The 18171-nt window shown below is 47.5% G+C and overlaps 1 protein-coding gene across 1 annotated transcript; it reads left to right on the top strand.

The window, feature by feature from the left end:
- The first annotated feature begins 1556 nt into the window (after positions 1 to 1556).
- Positions 1557 to 13628, top strand: LOC110471073 (estradiol 17-beta-dehydrogenase 11-like). The gene is made up of 7 exons (XM_077783033.1): positions 1557 to 1880; positions 9518 to 9625; positions 10236 to 10367; positions 10996 to 11102; positions 11797 to 11934; positions 12217 to 12333; positions 13026 to 13628. Exons 1-7 carry the CDS (start codon positions 1671 to 1673, stop codon positions 13111 to 13113), a joined length of 900 nt encoding a protein of 299 aa, XP_077639159.1. The 5' UTR covers positions 1557 to 1670; the 3' UTR covers positions 13114 to 13628.
- The last annotated feature ends 4543 nt before the right edge of the window (positions 13629 to 18171 follow it).

The following is an 18171-nucleotide window of genomic DNA, read 5'->3' as shown; positions in this document are numbered from 1 at the left end:
CTGAAGCTTAGCCTAAACTCTGGTCACGCGTGGGTGCCCAGCAGGAGTCCATGTGAGTAGGTTTCATGCAGCCACCTACAGCTAAGTCCCAAATATGAAGAGTGGTACCTCACGCCCTGGCCTAAGGACTCCTTATGAGTCAGGTTAGTGACTGGCCCTATGCTTTGCCTCCTGCTGAGATGTCTCTTGGAGTTAGTGCTTCCATGTCCTCCCTGCCTCCTTTTCCTTGGCCCCAGCACTGACTGGAGCCCTGTGCCAAGAAAATTACAGCAACACTGAGCCAACTGGGGTCTGGCCCAAATGCTGATGTGTTAATTAAGCAGGGAACCAGGTTCCAAGAGAAAAGTAGTAAGCGCCTAGCTCGAAATCTTTGTGCTGGAACTGACCCAGTCTCCCACACACAAGGTGAGCTGCTAGACCACCAGGACAAAAATAATACTTGTCAAAAACTGTAATCTAAACTGGATGCAATTTTGGTCAGTTGTTAGATGTTTGGGAACCCTTCACACATCGACAAGCAGCTCAAAAATATCCTTAAATAAAATTATGAACATGATTGCGATACATCAGATTTTCTAACTGAAAAGTAAAGGAGTAAGGTCAGCAGTCCTTTCCAGGAAAGGCCATGAGTTACATTGAAAGAGCTGAAAGAAACACCTTAAAGTACTTTTCTCCTGTTTCCTATAAGCATTCCTATTCTGTTTAAGGTTCTGGATACGCCATTACATACAAGTGAGTCTGAGTTGTGTGATTTAGACTACATTAGATAATATACCAATTCATGCAATTTAATGTCATTTTTCAATGGACTTATGGGAACTAAGCAGCTGCAGCATACGATGGAGTCTGAGTATGGATAACTAAATAAAAGACATAGTTAGACAAACAGCTAGGCAAGAGTTCACCAGTGGAGTTCTGGAAGTTGAAAGGACTTGTCTCATTCAGCTTTCCTTAAGGGACCTGGAAGAGAATGGTGGGGGACAAAGCCTGCTGACCATGCATAGAGATGCAATGGAAAGAAGGACCATGAATAAAATTGCTCAAGGACCTCATGGCACTGAGCAACTCAACAGGCACAAAGCACAAAAATTTAAAAGAATTACAATACAGAGTTGAATGGACCTTCAAGATGCTCCTGTCAGTAAACTGGATGAGGAAATTTATTGTCACTTCTGTCCCTTTTCCACCTGCAGCAAATGACAAACAAGAACATGTTTTGCTGCTTCCTTGACACAAGGGCCTGAGAGAGGAACAGGAAGGCACTGCCATCTGTGTCGGGACAAACAAAGCAGAGAATGAACAGCTGGGACGACTGACAGATCAAAACCAAGGGCAGAACACAGAAGGGTTCGAACACCTCCATCGTCCGTGTTTCAAGAGGGCAGAAAACGCCCTAAACAGCCACATTTCTTTACCCACGTCCGGTACGTCCTGTTAGCTGCGGGGCGAACAGGGTTCCGCAAGGGCAGGTTGGAGCGCAGGCTGCAGCTCCTCCGCACCGTGCGCTCCCCCGGCGCCACCGCCGGGACACCGGGACACCGGGTGGGACAGCTGGGCGGAGCGGGGGCGGAGAGCGCGCACGGAGACGGCAGCGGGTCAACCAGCGACCCGCGGGTCTCCTCCGAAGGGATTGAAGTTCAGCTCGGGCCTCGAAAGAGCTCCGGGAAAACATGAATCTGTTCCTGGAGCTTCTCCTGTTCCTGGCCACGCTCCTCTACTCCTACCTGGAGGCTTTCGTGAAGCTGTTCGTGCCTGTGAGGAGAAAGTCTCTCAGCGGGGAGCTGGTGCTCATCACGGGCGCTGGCCATGGCGTCGGGAGAGCGACCGCCCTGGAGTTCGCCAAGCGCCAGAGCAGACTGGTTCTGTGGGACATCAATAAGGTAAAGGGCACGCTCACGTCCTCCCTCCGTGACCTCCGAGTCCACGGGGGATTTAGGGAGCACGGCGCACCCCCATCGCCCAGCCCCTTCCAGCCCGCTCCCATCGGCTCCCGCTTGGCTCCTCCGGCTGGGATGCTGAGCGCCAGGAGAGGCTTTGGCCCCACTTGCAGCGGAGGATGCGGGGTTCTGGTCCCACAGTCACTCGATGCTGCTCGGGAGGGAGCAGACAGCACCCGGCAGAGCACCTGCGAGAGGGAAAGAAGTGCTCGGGAAGCTGCTGGAGGAGCTGCTGCCTGGGCTGGCAGAGGAAGCCCGCTGAGAGCAGCAGGCTGCTTGCAGAGAGGAGCAGGTCTGCCTTCACTTGTTCTCTCTGTAGCCTCAGGTGTTTTGTGTGCATTGCTGCATTCTCTGCACTCCCATCAGCAGCATCACTGTGCCGGGCTGTGTGTGAGCCTGGCTGCCTGCTTGGCAGCTGCACGTGTAAAGGACCTTGGCAAGTGGAGGATGGGCATATACAAATATGCAGCATGGCATTCAGAAGGGATCAAGATAAAATGCTGAGTGTAGGTGCAACAGAGTGGGTGAAAAGCTGGGCTTTCTCCTTCTGACATGCTGGGTCAGCAAAGAAGCTAATTGTGTTATCCTGAGGCTGCAAAACAGACCCCAGCACTGGGCCCCACTGGCACGGCCTTCTGGCACCTGGGAATAAGACAACAGCAAAATAATTTCTGCCCTGCCTTAGTGAGCTGATAGAATAAGAGAGGGAAGATTCTGTTCTTTGTGTGTCAAATGCAATCCTGTAAGGAAAGTCTCTTTGCACTGTGCACAGTTGTCATGGATTGACCTTGACTGCATGCCAGGTGCCCACCAAGCTTCTCTATCATCCCCTCTTCTCAGCCAGACTGGGTAGAGGAAATAACATGGGAAATGATGACTTGTAGGATGAAATAAAGCAGTTTGCTAAAGCAAAGCTGAAAGACTGTGCACATAAAAGCAGAGAAAAAAAAAATATATTCTCTATTTCCCATCAGCAAGAGATGACTGCCCACATCCTGGGGAGTGCTTGCTCCGGAAGGCAAACATTGTAAATACCAGATGCCCCTCCTCTCCTTCCTCCTTTTCTTGGCTTTTATTTCTGATCCCTTTGGTCAGTTTTGCTTAGCTTTCCTCCTTGTGTCTCCTCCCACACTCTATTGATGGGGCAGGGAATGTTGGGAACACAGCAATGATGCTGCACCAGCACTGCTCAGCAGCAACCAAAAAACAGGTGTTATCAACCCCTTCCTAGAAAACAGTGCAAAGTACAGCCCTGTGAGGATACTATGGGGAAATGAATTCCATCTCAGCCAGACCAAATACAGTTGTGGCTCTTCTCACACCCAGCATGTGAATACAGAAATGCATAGAGCTCCCTCCACACCTCGGGATGTCAGCCAGGCCTGTGTTGTGTGAGCTCTGTTTACACTCACAGTGCTGCCTGCTGTGCTGTGATAGGCACTGCCTGCCCTCTTTCTGCTGTTACATGTGCCTTGCCAGTGTGCCTTACCAAGCCAAAATCACTCCTGTTGCCACATTCCTAAGGCTAAGAGAGTTGGGGTTGTTCAACCTGGAAAACAGATGGCTTTGGAGTGACTTAATTGCAACCTTACAGTATATGAAGGAGGCTTACAAAAATATGGAGAGAGAGTATATCCAAGAGCATGTAGTGACAGGACAGAGGGGAATGGCTTCAAACTGAAAGAGAGGATATATTGGATATTAGGATGGTGAAGTACTGAAACAGGTTGCCCAGAGAAGTTACAGATGTCTCATCCCTTGAAATGTTCAAGGCCTCTTGGAGCTTTGTCATTCTCTTGGACCTTTGGTGACTGGGAAAACCCACTCTATGATCAAGAGAAGGTCCTTCTGTTTCTGGCCCTTTTTAGGTGTTTCTTTTGCCTTAGGTGTTTGTTTCTGCTTCCACTGAAAAATGATTCCATGGAGGTGTGGCAATTTAGCTGAGATGATAAACTTTAATGGCAGGTCAGGCTGACATCGGTTGGCCTGTGTTGTGGACATTGCTGTGTGAACTTTTTCTAGAGCTTTCTGTGCCTCTGGGGTAATAGCCCTAGGAGAACTCAGGTCCTCTCCCCCTTTCAATAAATCAATAAGAGGAGCAAGGTCATTGTTGGTTGGACCCAGCCAGGGCCTTACCCAATTTAAAGACCCACACAAACTTGTGGACATCTGCAAGGGTCTTGATCCTTAGTTTGATTTCTAATTTTTGAGGAACAATGGTCCTCTTTCCAATCTCTAAGCCCAAATACTGCCAAGGTGGCATCTTTTGAATTTTCTTTTCCTGGAGCTTGAGCCCTGCAACAATCAACACATTGATCGTTAGGTCAGGTGCGTGGGTGAGTAAATCATCACTGGGGCACTCACAGGGGTATATCATCCATATAATGATACATGATGGTCTTTTCTGCGGCTGCATGCACTGTGGACAGTAAAGAAGAGACATATCACTGGCAGATGGATGGCGAGGCTTTCAGTCCTTGAGGAAGAACTTTGTAATGGTGCCTCTTCCTCGGGGCTCCCCTGTTGATAGTGGGAACCGAGAATGTGAAACGCAGTGTATTGTGAGGGTGTAGGGGAATTTGGAAAAAAACCAATCTTTTATATCAATGACAGCCAAATTCCAATTTTGGGAGAGCATCGCTGGGGATGGCATACCAGGTTGGAGAGAGCCTGCATCTTCAATGACATTACTAATTTGTCAGAGATTATGGAGGAGCTGTCATCTCTTTTTGTCAACCTTCTGGATGACAAACACTGGAGAGTTCCACAGAGACATGGTCTCCACAATGTGACCTTTTTTCAGCTGTTCTTCCACTAGCTCCTCGAGTGCCTTCAGTTTTTGTTTACTGAGCAGCCACCGTTCTACCCAGATGGTGCATCTGTCTTCCAATTCAGTTTTTGGGTAGGGCGCTTCTCAGTGACCGCTGCCCAAAAATCCTGTGGAGAGTCTGGAATGTCAATTGTGACTCCCCATTGGTACATTAGGTCTCTCCCCAACAAGGGCTCTGGATAATCTAACACAAACACGTAGATTTGCTAATTGTCTATTTGGACAACGCTTCTAGATTGTATTGCCAATTGCATGCCCCCTATACCTTGAACATGACCAGCCACATTTTGGAAGGATCAATGTGCTAGCCAGTCCTGTGCTGGGATTACTGTGCAGTCCATGCCTGTGTCTACGAGCATCTCAATGTGTTTTGACTCCCCACCCTCTCTGACATCACACCAGATTTTGGGTTTGTCCTTCCCAATAGCTTGGACCCGGGTGACTGTGGACCCTTGTTTTTTGGTACTTTCAGGTAGATTTAGCACCAGGACAGCCTGTGCTACAATTTGTCCTTTGGGAAGAAATGGGGGTGGGTGGGAACAGTGCAGCCAGAGAACAAATTGCTCAGGATCTGATGTTATAATTCCTGGAGCAATTTCGATCTCTTGTGGTGTGTGTTTGGTGTCCCCAGTGATGATATACTTACAGCAAATTTGGTGCCAAGTACCCTGCTGTTGTGGGTTCACAGAGACAAAATGCCAGTCAGTGTCTTTCAGGTGGAGTGGTTCTGTCAGCTGCAACCTGAAATTGCACATTGATAGAAGTTGCAGTTAGAATCGGTTTGCTTAAGTCACAGCAAATGTTATTTGGTGTCACGTATGGTGGTGAACCAGCAGAAGTGGTCTTTGAAGCATCTGCTTCACTTAGAGAAATTGGGATGTTACCGCATGCTTGGTCCTTTTCGCTTCCCCCATTCCCTTGGCTTGCTCTTTTTGAGCTCTTTTTGGCAGGCCAGCACTCCCCATTCAGTTTTTTTGTTGCTGTTGACTCCCTGGGAGCACTTGTAGTTCTCCATCCCTGCTATTTTTAAATTCATCATGCTTTTTCAGGGAACACTGGTTAACCCAGTGCCCAGGGTTCTTACAAAGCAGGCATGGCTTTTTGGGGTCAATCATTGCTGGTCTTCACTGCTGCCCAGTGTGCCACTGTGCTGATGGAATGGGCGCTGGGCTGGCAACGGTGACTCTCTGTGGTGGTCTTGGCAGCAGCCTTGGTCTGGTGTCCTGAGCCACACTCATCAGAGGCACTTTCCTGTTACAAACTAGAAGTATATTTTTTAGTGTAGGGGGGCGTTTCTAAAGGTAAGCTTAAAATTGCAGCTCAACACTGGTCATTCACATTTGCAAATGCCATTTCCTCTAAAACATCTTCCCTTGCATTCTCTTTGTTAACTTGGATTTCAATAGCTCAGTTAACCTTTCCACAAATTTCAAAAAAGACTCTGATGGTATCTGTTTGATCTTACTATATGGCTTGAGAGGGCTATCAGGTTGAGGGGTAAAGAAGGCTTTTTCACCTGCCTCTTTGACTCTCTCAAGGACTACCATAGGGATTACTGCAGCTTCGATTGGGGCCAGAGACCATTGGCCCTCACCGGAGAGATGCTCAATGGTAATTGGCATGCCATTGGCATCCTTTGCTGTGTTTGGATCAGCATGCAAGTCTGGGAGAGCCTCTTTCAGAGGTTGTTTCCATGCCAATTCCCATAGTTTGAATTCTGTAGAGGTTATGAGGCACGAAAAAAGCCGTTTTAAATCATGTGTGACTACTACAGTCCTGCCCAGTTCGGCATGTAAAAGGCCACGGAAGTATGGGCTCTGTGGTCCATACTGTTTGTGTGTTTTGCAGACCTCTTTCATTATTCGTGGTGCAAAAGCTTTCTGATTTGTTGTTGTGGCTGCTCCCCCTTACCCTGCATGCTGATACGTAACAGGGGCAAGTGAGAAATTGGGACCTGTATTGGGTCTGCGTTCCCTGCTCCTTATCCCTTGGATGGGAAGCATTGGGATCACTGGTGTGGCTATAGGGACAAGCAGTGGGTGTGCCCCCACGGGGGAACCCGGGGAGGGGACGGGGGCACCGTGGGAACAGGGTGCGGGGACAGGGGGCTGGCAGGGGAGGGGACACCGTGGGAACAGGGTGCGGGGACAGGGGGCTGGCAGGGGAGGGGACACCGTGGGAACAGGGTGCGGGACAGGGGGCTGGCAGGGGAGGGGACACCGTGGGAACAGAGTGCGGGACAGGGGGCTGGCAGGGGAGGGAACACCATGGGAACAGGGTGCGGGACAGGGGGCTGGCAGGGGAGGGGACAGGGGGCTGGCAGGGGAGGGAACACCATGGGAACCGGGTGCGGGACAGGGGGCTGTCAGGGGAGGGGACAGGGAGCTGGCAGGGGAGGGGACACCGTGGGAACAGGGTGCGGGACAGGGGGCTGGCAGAGGAGGGGACAGGGGGCTGGCAGGGGAGGGAACACCATGGGAACAGGGTGCGGGGACAGGGGGCTGGCAGGGGAGTGGACACCATGGGAACAGGGTGCGGGGACAGGGGGCTGGCAGGGGAGGGGACACCATGGGAACAGGGTGCGGGGACAGGGGGCTGGCAGGGGAGGGGACACCATGGGAACAGGGTGCGGGGACAGGGGGCTGGCAGGGGAGGGGACACCATGGGAACAGGGTGCGGGGACAGGGGGCTGGCAGGGGAGTGGACACCATGGGAACAGGGTGCGGGACAGGGGGCTGGCAGAGGAGGGGACAGGGGGCTGGCAGGGGAGGGGACACCTGGTGACATCACGTTGGCAGACGCCCCTGGAGGCGTAGGAGGCGGAGCTGAGAGTGGCAGGTAAGTGGGGGGAGGGAAGGTATCACGAGAATCGGGGAGGTGAGGGGAAAGGAAGGATTTTTGACATGCTGAGGGAGAAGAAGGAGACCAGGTAGGGCACGGTGCCACGTACCATCCTCCATTTTCTTGGCTCTCTGGGGACTGGGAGCCATTTTGGTGGTCACTGCTCTCCGAAAAACTAACACGTGCTCAGGGTTTCTGAGCTGGGGAGACAGGGTGGGGAGAATTCCACGCGGTCTGGCCAGGATTTTGTGGACAGTGGGACTCGGGGACTTTAAGATGCTCAGGGAACCGGTTTCCCTAGGCGTGAGCAGAGTCTGGTCTCTTTAAAATACCGAGTTTTGGGGTAGAGAGTTCAGGACTGGGGTGGGGAGAATTAGGAAGAGCAGAGGTACATTCCTTGTTATTCGGCTTTTCCTTCACTTCCCTTTGCTTGAGTAAAAAGTTCCCTTTGCTGATCACACTTGCAAACTCCAAAACACAAACGTGGCTGAAGGCTGTCACGCCCCCTCCGCCTCCTCGGGGCTGCGCAGCCTTCCCGTGCTCTAAATAGGAGCGAAAAAGAACAAGTCCCTCGCCTGTTTTTGGCTGTTTTTGAGCTTCCCACCGCCCTATGGAGCGGGGAAGCTCATCCAGCTCGGTGCGGTCGGTGTCCTGGTCCGGCAGGGTCTTCTCTTTACCTTCTCTTCACGCCTCGGGGCAGGAGGAGCTACCCTGTTCTCCCTCTCGGAAGAACTGGCTCACCAAGAAGAAGCTGCGCTTCCCAGAGGCACAGGACGTCCACGAGTCTTCTGTGGGATAAACCCCAAAGTCTCTGCTGGACAGCTATGTCCTCACAACAATGCCAGTGGACGCCAAGCTGCCTTAAAGTCTCTCCATGGTCTTGTGAGGTTCCGAGAGCTCCGGAGTGTCCCGTCGGGGCGGCAGGCTCGAACCAGCCTCCACGTCTGGGCGCCAAAATGTTGGTGTTAGCAATATTGAGAACGGGACGTGCCTTGGCTTGTCCGGGCCCTGCTGCTGGACCGAATAGCGGCAGATGTGGTGTTTCAGCCCATTGACACCTTTGGCTAGCTGGATGTCGCAGCTGGGTGCATGGGGACACGTTGAGGCGTGCCGGAGCTCGGGTGGATGGAGCTTCCTCTCGCAGAGGGTCCGATCCTCAGATTTCCCTCTGCCGGAGGAGCCTTTAGGGCGATGGTGGAGGAAAGGAGTCGGTTCTGATGGAGGGTTTTAATACAGAGTTTTTATTCTGGCCCGCAGGCCTCTGAATCCAGCCACAGCTCCACCAGAACTCTCGGACCGCATGGTTCCCCTCTCTTTTACCTGGGGAAGGGGAGGGGGGAAGGGATAGGGAGCCACCAACCAGGTCTGGGAGAGGAGGTCTCAGGGGACAAAGGACATCTGGATAGCCCAATTCCCTCCGGGGATGGAGGGCATATTTTTTTTAATCTGCCCAATTACTCTGGGATACAATACACTTCTGGAATGCCAGGAGTGATAGACAGTGCTGGCAGGGTGGGGAAAGGAGGACTGACACACCTGGGAGGACATCTTCAGGGGAGGAACCAGGGTTCCAGGGTAAACCATGAAGGCACACCATAACAAAGGCCAGATTGAATGGAGAACTGGATCTTGTGTCCTGCCCATTGCAAGGGGAGGTTGGAACTATATAGTCTTTAAGATCCATTCCAACACAAACCATTTCATGATTCTGTGACTTCCTTTCTGGTAGCCAGTCTACAAAGATCCAAAATTTTTTCAACAACCCCACCTACAGCTCTTTCCCTGGGTAGCTATGAAGTGTTCTGGGGATGGGCAGTGGTTGCTCAATCCAGGGACATCTTCAGCCTCTGCTGCTTAGCTGTGGTGAGGGGACAGCTGTGCACGGTGGCTTTCTCTTTCTCTCTTCCAGCACGGCATTGAGGAGACGGCAGCAGAATGCCAGAAGCTGGGAGCCACTGTTCAAACCTTTGTGGTGGACTGCAGCAAACGGGAGGAGATCTACAGCGCTGCAGACAAGGTGGGACAGCAGGGGCAGGGCCAAAGGCTTTCCCAACCACGCTTGATTTCCAAAGAAGGCAGGAAAACTAGAGAAGGCGTGTTGCACACAAATCCTGCAAGCCTGTGGAAGCTCTCCACTCCTCGCAGCTCCCTAGACACAGAGTGCTGTAGCATTTCCAAGATCACAGCCAGTCTCATCCTATTTGGGAGGCTCCAGCATATCACATCCTCTTGTCAAGTTTTCTCTCTAGGGTTCCAGCCTCTAAAGGAACATAACACTGAGAACATATGAAATATTTTATTGTAATGGCTGTGGTCCAGCTGCCTCAAAGCAGTCTGTACCTCCGTGCTCCCAGTTGTGACTACACAGTCCAAACTGTGCAATCAGTTTGTGGAACACAATAAACAACACTGGCATTAATGAATGGGGAAGAATCAGATCTAAACCAGATTCCATGGCTCTGCTGCAAAGTCCCTGCCACATCTGGAAATGTGGCATGATCTAACTCTCTCTTGAAGATGCAATGTTAAGAATTTAATTATGGTTCATCTTCCCTGCCCTTACTTTTTTTTTTTTCCCTCTCCTGAGTGACAGACACAATTTTGGGCTTTTGTTTTCTCTCCAAAAGGTGAAGAAGGATATTGGGGATGTGACTATCCTGGTGAACAATGCTGGTGTGATTACACCTGCTGACTTTCTCTCGACTCAGGACCACCAAATAGAAAGGATGTTTGAAGTCAACATTCTGGGTCACATGTGGGTAAGGGCCACCACCATCTATAGCTACAGTTCTTTTGGGAGTGTCAATGAGGATGCTTATTTAGAGCAACCATCGTTAGCAGTGAATTAGCAAATGAACTGTTACAGCACAGGAGCACCCAAGCAGACTGTGTGCTGGGAAACTGGAATGGCCTCTTGCTGATGTGAGCTGGCTGGTGACAGCCTCACCTGCAGCACACACAGAAGGCCTCTGTCAGAGGTGTCGTGGGGCTGACAGGGTGGGAGGGTTTCAGTACTTGTTTGTGGCAGAAGAAAAGAGAAGCCATAGATTGACAAGTGGTTTATGGTACGTACTGGGGTGAGCCCCTGCCAGCACTTCTGCTGACACCTGAAACCTTAAAAGCGGCAAAGGAAAGATGTGAAAGCCATCTCCTATTTCTAGCCAACTGCTGAAGCCTTTGGAGAGCAGGTTGCCAGCTGCACCACTGCTCAGAGAGCAGGTGTGGCTCTGGAAATCTGAGGTGCTGTGCAGCTCATAGCTTTAGGGATAACTTTGGCCACCTAGTGAATAACACTGAGGGTCAGTGCTGTGTGTGCCTAAGAAAATAATGTTCTTTTCCTCCTTCCTGTCCCCTACATTTTGCCTCTTGGTTTAAATGACTTCCAAGACCACAAGAGCTTTCCTGCCAGTCATGATGAACAATAACTACGGGCACATTGTCACGGTGGCTTCAGCAGCAGGTCATTTTGTGGTTCCCTTCATGGTAGCATATTGGTAAGTGATTTTGAAATCAGGTTGCTTAATTTAAAAAAAAAAAAAAAAGCCTCTTTTCCATCAGGAAGTATCAAGTAATTAGCTCTGATGGAATTGTGAGCAATGTTTATATGAAAGAATTGCCATGTGATATGTATTTTCTTTGGAATTCATTGAAATTTAAGGCCCACACCTATTTCCGTGGCAGGTCTTTTCTTCTCTACATTTTGCTTGCATAATATCCTACTATTTCAAAGCAGACGCAGTTGATTTGAGATGCTGCTGTCTGGTACAATGAATATTCAAATGTTAATCTTCATTTCTACCCTGCAAATCCTTCCTAATTTCTGACTTTCATGATGCATTCCTTCCAGGAATCTTCTCTCATGGGAAAAATGGGATGTGCGTCGATTGACACACACTAGTTAATGTTTTCTAAGATTTCCTGATACTTTCCTCTTTTTTTTGTCTGCCTGTTCATGCCCTGCTTTCCACAATTACTCCACAAGTTTCCATATCTTATCCAGCACTACAGTCTGGCAGAGGGGAAGTTAATATAGTCCTTGTTCTGCTTCTCAGCTGGATTATAATATTTGGAGGTTTTTGCATCCTACTCTGTACTGTACGTATATGTTTTTTTTTAAGCCATTTGCAGGGGTAGAAAGGTGGAAATAGGGTTTCTGCCTTCTCATTTGTACTTTCTCCCTTCCTGCAGCTCAAGCAAGTTTGCTGCAGTTGGATTTCATAAAGCTCTGACAGAGGAGCTGTCTGCCCTGGGAAAGGATGGAATAAAAACAACGTGCCTTTGTCCGGTTTTTATAAACACTGGCTTTGTCAAAAACCCCCGCACAAGGTAACTCTCAACACTCTGCATTCCTGCATTTCCTTCTTTGCATCAAGGTACTGCATATTATCCCTAGCTTTACACCTCTGATCCAACTGGCTGTATAACAACTGTTTGTATCATTGGCTAAAGAACATCTGCAGTGTCCTTTAATTGTTGCTTTAATTGTTTAATTGTCCATGTAATTGTTGCATTTGACTTACCTGAGTTTGTGCATCTGTGAAGCCTCCTAGATCAGCTGGTACCACCCCCTTTTATCACTGCAGCTCTTGTGTTTGCTTTCCTGTGTAGACTTGGAAAGATTTTGGAGATTGAAGAAGTCGTAGAGGCTTTGATGGAAGGAATAGTGACCAACCGGAAAATGGTTTTTGTTCCAAAAAATCAGAGCATTGCTTTATTGTTTGAAAGGTGAGTAGGGCAAAAAAATGTATCAACCATAACCTGCTGACTGTACCACCCTCAAACTTGTAAAAACTGATTCAAGATTACGTTGTATTTTAGAACATATCACAAGGTAGTTAATAATGCAGTGGTTTTTTACAGTGACAACAGCAGACATCATCTTGAGATTTTGTTGAGCCCTCACACAGGCCTTTTATTGAACCACTTGCTGCAGCTGACTGGTGTCAGTGCAGAGCTTCACTGCTCTACAGGCCACCACGTTCTCTGAAACAGCAGCCGCAGCATATCCCCAGAATGAGATGAGGACCTGAGTGTTTGTTTCTCCATGTCAACACCAAAAATTCAGAGCATTGATGCTGGAAAATTGCTTTTAAAGAACTCTTGCAAAGAGTTCTTGTGTCTATGTTCAGTATGAAAACTTTCTGGATTCTGCAGCAATATTGCAGCCTAAATCATGGTTGGTACATAACTGTCCTGGAATTGTCATAAAAAGTGATGGGTGGGACTTAAAACATGTCAGAGATTGATGAAGGCTACATGTCCTTAGGAAATATTGCCCAGTTTAATACATAGTCTCAGTTCATATGTGTGCATGCATTCTGCTGCCAGACCAGCCCTTCCCTCACCTGCAGTGACTCTTTTTTCCCATAATTTAAGTTTCTATCCCACTTTTAATTTCATGTTACTCTCTCTTTCAGGGTTTTTCCAGAACGTGCCCTGAACTTTCTGAAGAAGATATCTGAGGTCAAGTTTGATGCAGTCATTGGGCAGAGAAGCACCCAGTGAAAAGCAGGAATTTATTCTCATTTCCCAGAGGCACCAGTGAAAACAGAACATGTGCTGAGCATAGTTCAGCTGGCTTGATTCAGAACAGAGCTCAGGCAGGTGCTTCCAGGCCACCATTCCCAGGCCTAGGAATGCACCTACTTCTTAATCTTTGTCCCAGGCACACCTAAGGGCTTATCCCACTCCTGCAGCTGGAACACACCTGCATAACAGGGAGTGTTAGCAAAGCAGTGATGCAGCTCTAGAAGGGCTGCTTTTAATGTACATCCCATCACCTTCGTCTCATTTTGCTGAGGCAGGAATTCCCACAAAGGTGGGTAGCCTGTTTTCACCTCAGTTTGTATTTTTGAATTATAAAATGCTCTAATGAATACCTAATTTGCCATATTTTTGTAGGAAATACCTGAAATAATATAGGTGTATATGTAATACACCTAATTACATCGATTATCAATCATGCATTTGCACCATCAATATGCCTTTATATGAATAAATGCTGTTCTTTAATGCAAGGACCACAGTGTCTCTTGGCATTGAAAGCCATAATCAGATCCTAGAGATGCATTTAAGGTCAAGGAATACACCTTTTCCTGTATCATTGCTCACACTGCTCCTCTGCACTTTCCAGACATCTTGAAAACACCTTCTCATGAAAACAGTGCAGTATTTCTCTACAAATGACTGGGTGCCTCAAGTGAAGCCCACACAGGCACCAGGGCCAAGGCTAGGGCAGGAGGTGCAAGAGAAGGCTCCAGATGAGCTTTCACAGCTCCTCATCAGAAGCCAGGGGCCTCCTCTGATGGCATAGGAGGTGAAATCCCTGAAGGTCTTTGGCCTGGGGTCCAAGAGAGCAGCAGCTGCTGACACACGGGTCAAAGACCCCTCCACAGCACAGAGAATCTGTGCACCCATTGTGCAACTCCCACCCGCTGCAGGCACTGCTGGCCCACAGCCATCCCAGGCAGGCCTGAACACACTGCCACCTTCAACACAGTTGGAACCTGTCCTGTTCACCTGAGCCTTAGAAGTTGTTCTGTGAACCAAGATTCTTTTTCTTCAGAAAAGGGAGAGCCCTCACCACCCAGCCCCTCCTGCTCTTAGCTGGCACCAGGTAAATGTTTTGCTGGCATCGGCATGAATAGTTGCTAGATGAGCTATATGGCACAAAAATAGTTTCCTTTTTGCTCACGGAACATTCTTGTAACAGGACACTCGGGGTGAGTGAAGCTCAAGTTCCCAGCTTTGGATTTTTTGCTTCATAGGGAGAGCAAAAAGAAAAGAAAGCAAAGGTTAGCAAATTTTGAAGGATTAAAAAAATCCAAAAAGTTAAAAGTCAATTAAGGAGTGTTTAGATGTGGTTAGTATTTAAAACCACGACCCTCCAACCCTCAAAGCATTTGAGAGAAGTATGCTTAGACTTGTGAAGGATAAAGGAGTACAATTTGCATACATTTTCAATAAGCTATTTTGTAAGTCTCTTTTCCCTGCCTCAGTGGCATCCCCCAAATCCGAGAAGAGTGACTTAGTGACTTTTGTCTACTCATGCTCAGCTCTTTCTGAGAGGACAGATCTGTCACAACTGAGAGCTACTTTCTCTCCTCCGTGTTGCTTGAGTTTCCAAGTCTTCTGCTTGGCATAAAAGCCAGACAAAACCCAAGGATTTCAGCCTTCATCTCCTGAACACCAGAGACAGAATTGAGGCACCAAGCTTCCCAGGCTCTTCAGTTCTCTTTCTGGACACAACACTCAGCTGAAGCTTAGCCTAAACTCTGGTCACGCGTGGGTGCCCAGCAGGAGTCCATGTGAGTAGGTTTCATGCAGCCACCTACAGCTAAGTAACAGATTTAAAAAGTGGTACCTCACGCCCTGGCCTAAGGACTCCTTATGAGTCAGGTTAGTGACTCTGGCCCTGTGCTTCGCCTCCTGCTGAGATGTCTCTAGGAGTTGGTGCTTCCATGTCCTCCCTGCCTCCTTTTCCTTGGCCCCAGCACTAACTGGAGCCCTGTGCCAGGAAACCTACAGCAACACTTAGCCATGCAATTTGGGGTCTTGCCCAAATGCTGATGCTGTTAATTAAGCAGGGAACCAGGTTCCAAGAGAAAAGTAGGAAGCGCCTACTTCTTAATCTTTGTACTGGAGTCAGCGTAGTCTCCTGCAGACATGATAAGTAACAGCTCAGTTAAAAGCACCATGATGTTGCCTGGAGGTCTGTGAACCTCCTTCCTCAGCTCCTCCAGCTGTTCTGCTTTTAAAAAGCCCTGAGGAAAACACTGAAAGAAGTGCACCCTGAACACTACTGCTCCACAGGAAGCATCTACATTGTTATCCTTATATCCTGAAAGTTTGTTAATGTTTGTTATAGTATAAGTTTGTTTGGTTTTGCTAAGGATTGACAATCAAAATAACATCTCAGTTTCTGGTACTGTTCCATAGTGCACTCTCCTTGCAACCCTAATTGTGACCAAATTGAGGGAAGGGATTCGGTACGATGGCAGAATGTCTCCAGAAGAAGGGAAAATCAGAGGTGGGAGGCAAGACTGAATTGGGAGCTACCTCCAGGAAAAACTCTTGGGGCACCAAGAAAACCCCTGTGGTTCGAGAGGTGAGGATGTCAGCTCATAGCAATGCTACTACTCATTCACTTTGGAGGAAGTGGAGGAAAAACTTGTGAGAAGCGTTACTATCCCTTGTATAGAGAAGATACAATAAGTGTATTAATCAGAGTACACACAAACATGAATCCCAAGTGTATCAATCACTCCCAGTTAACAACCTGTAAAGAAGAAAACCAAATATATTGGATAGCTAAAAATATTGCAAACCCAAGCCAGAGGATGTCAGGAGAGTGCCCTGTGACAGATGGGTATGTTTTGAACAAGGAAGTGAAACCAACTTAGAGGGAAGAGAGAGAAGTGCAATTTTTCAACAAGAAAAGAAGTGCAATGGAAAAGACAGAGAGAGAGGGACAAATACATGGTAAGAATCTTTTTATCGATAATGGTGGAAAAGCTTACAAAAGAATTTAATTTGACTGATTGTTGAATGTGCAGGGGGACACACTTACGTGAAATTTGGCCATGAGATGGTATCAGTTTAGGTCCTCTAGACATTCTAAAATGGATTGCATCAAGAAAAAGCATGGTAGTACCCCAAAGAAGGGGAGTGGAAGATAAAATCAACAATAATAGGGGAAGAGTGTTTATAAAGAAAAGGGAAAATGTATACTATAGAAGTAGGAGAATCCCCATGTAAAAGATAACTAGCAGCAAATGACACACACACCAGGTGGATCTCAGAAACCCCCATTCATATTGGTCAATAGAATAAACTGAAAGTAGATGTGTATACAGTGAAAAAGAAAAAAAATGTTTGAATGCTTAGGAGATTATATTAACCCATTCTGAGCAATCTGAATGTATGTGTGAGCAGGAGCAGCACTACGCCAAGCACCACAATGGCAGTAAAACCAAACAATGGCATCTTTGTGGGTTGAAGGCCTGATCAAACTATGATTGAAGTCAATCGGAGCCTTTTTGGTGGTTTTCAGGAGCATTGGATGAGAGACACAATACATTACAAGCATATCACTAACTCTCAAAGCCAGAAATAAGAGCACAAAGTTCCTCATTTAGACCAGCAGTCTACCCACTGATGACTTCTACCTTTTCACAGAGCTTGCTTCAATCCCCAACACTTGTCTGAGCAAGCTGGAAGGTAATATTTCCTCCCTTGGCACTTCTTAGGTGTCAGGCTTTCATTTTGAAGAGAACCAGTCTGGGGAAGTAAAGCAGCTGCCTGGCTGGACACTGTGGATATATGATGTAGAAACTCTGAGGCCAATAGGGAATATAAGTGTACACTGTGATAGAAGGGGAGGGAAAATCCACAAAACACAAGCCTGTACAGGTCACTTGGTACAATTCTAGCCTTCTGGAAACTCCACATGGAAAGTAGCATCTCTGCCACATACATTCAGGTTAGTACCTTCCAAAAGTACAGATGTACTTGAGGAAGCTTGCCTGAGATTTTTATGTTCAGAAAAAAATCCCAACAAACAAACCAGGAAAAATACATTGCCAAACAGGAATTTTCTGAGATGTATTTATGCAAAACCTAAACTGTGCTGGGTTGATCACTAGTGCCATTTTTTGATAAGCACGTCATATAATCAATTCAGCTGTTTGCCACTGAATTTTCACTGCCTCTGGCCTCTGGAATAAAAGGCACAGAGGTGTGGAATAACAACCCAAACCTGTCAGATATATTTGTGATAATAACAATGATCCCCATATTTTCATGGACAGTCTTTGTCAAACAGGCCATCTCAAATAGAAGTGTTATTTAGTTGGACATTTTTGCCTTTCAAGATTCCTAAATAGATGTGCATGTCCTCCTAAAAACAGTATATTTATACTCTGTGTGAAACTGCAAAGCTTCAGCCACTCATTCTCAGATAAATATGGATTTCTAAAACACCTTCTTGCTTTTCAGCAGAACTGTGTTGGATTCAGGAAAAAACGAAATCCTAGAATTTTTATGCACATTTGTAGAAGTGAATTTGGCATCCCGAGGGAGTCCAGATTTCAGCTCTGCAGTATGGAATTGGGAAATCTACTGGCCTCTTAAATCTGTGGGGCTGGAGGTGACTGGCATTTTTACTTGGGAAGCTGTGCTTGCTTTTGTGTAAGGAAGACTCCATACTCCCCGGAGCATCTATTTCTTTCATAAGGTCTTTCTCTGGTTCTAGCAGCCTGTGAAACTTTCTTGGCCAATTCTTTTCAAGTTCTGAAGTCAAGCTTTGACCAAACGGGACCAAGACTTACACTTATTATTCCACAGGCAGAGAAGGATACTACTAACAAAGGGACTAAATCAAATGAGGGGAAACGTGTACTGGGGAAATGTATTCCTGCACTGGAGGGGCTGTATGTATGTCTCTGTATGAGATACATACATACATACATACATACATACATATATATATATATATATATGTGTGTGTGTGTGTGTGTGTGTGTGTATATGTGTGTGTGTATATACACATATATACATATATAC

Source organism: Lonchura striata, chromosome 4, assembly GCF_046129695.1.
Source record: "Lonchura striata isolate bLonStr1 chromosome 4, bLonStr1.mat, whole genome shotgun sequence".
Classification (NCBI taxonomy): domain Eukaryota; kingdom Metazoa; phylum Chordata; class Aves; order Passeriformes; family Estrildidae; genus Lonchura; species Lonchura striata.
This window is presented reverse-complemented; position numbering and strand designations above follow the sequence as displayed.

Bases quoted from the DNA above. Each gene is read 5' to 3' on its own strand.
- LOC110471073 (XM_077783033.1), top strand. From the start codon at position 1,671: ATGAATCTGTTCCTGGAGCTTCTCCTGTTCCTGGCCACGCTCCTCTAC. The intron at 1,881-9,517 runs GTAAAGGGCACG...TCTCTCTTCCAG, and splicing joins TTCTGTGGGACATCAATAAG to CACGGCATTGAGGAGACGGC. The intron at 11,103-11,796 runs GTAAGTGATTTT...CCCTTCCTGCAG, and splicing joins CCCTTCATGGTAGCATATTG to CTCAAGCAAGTTTGCTGCAG.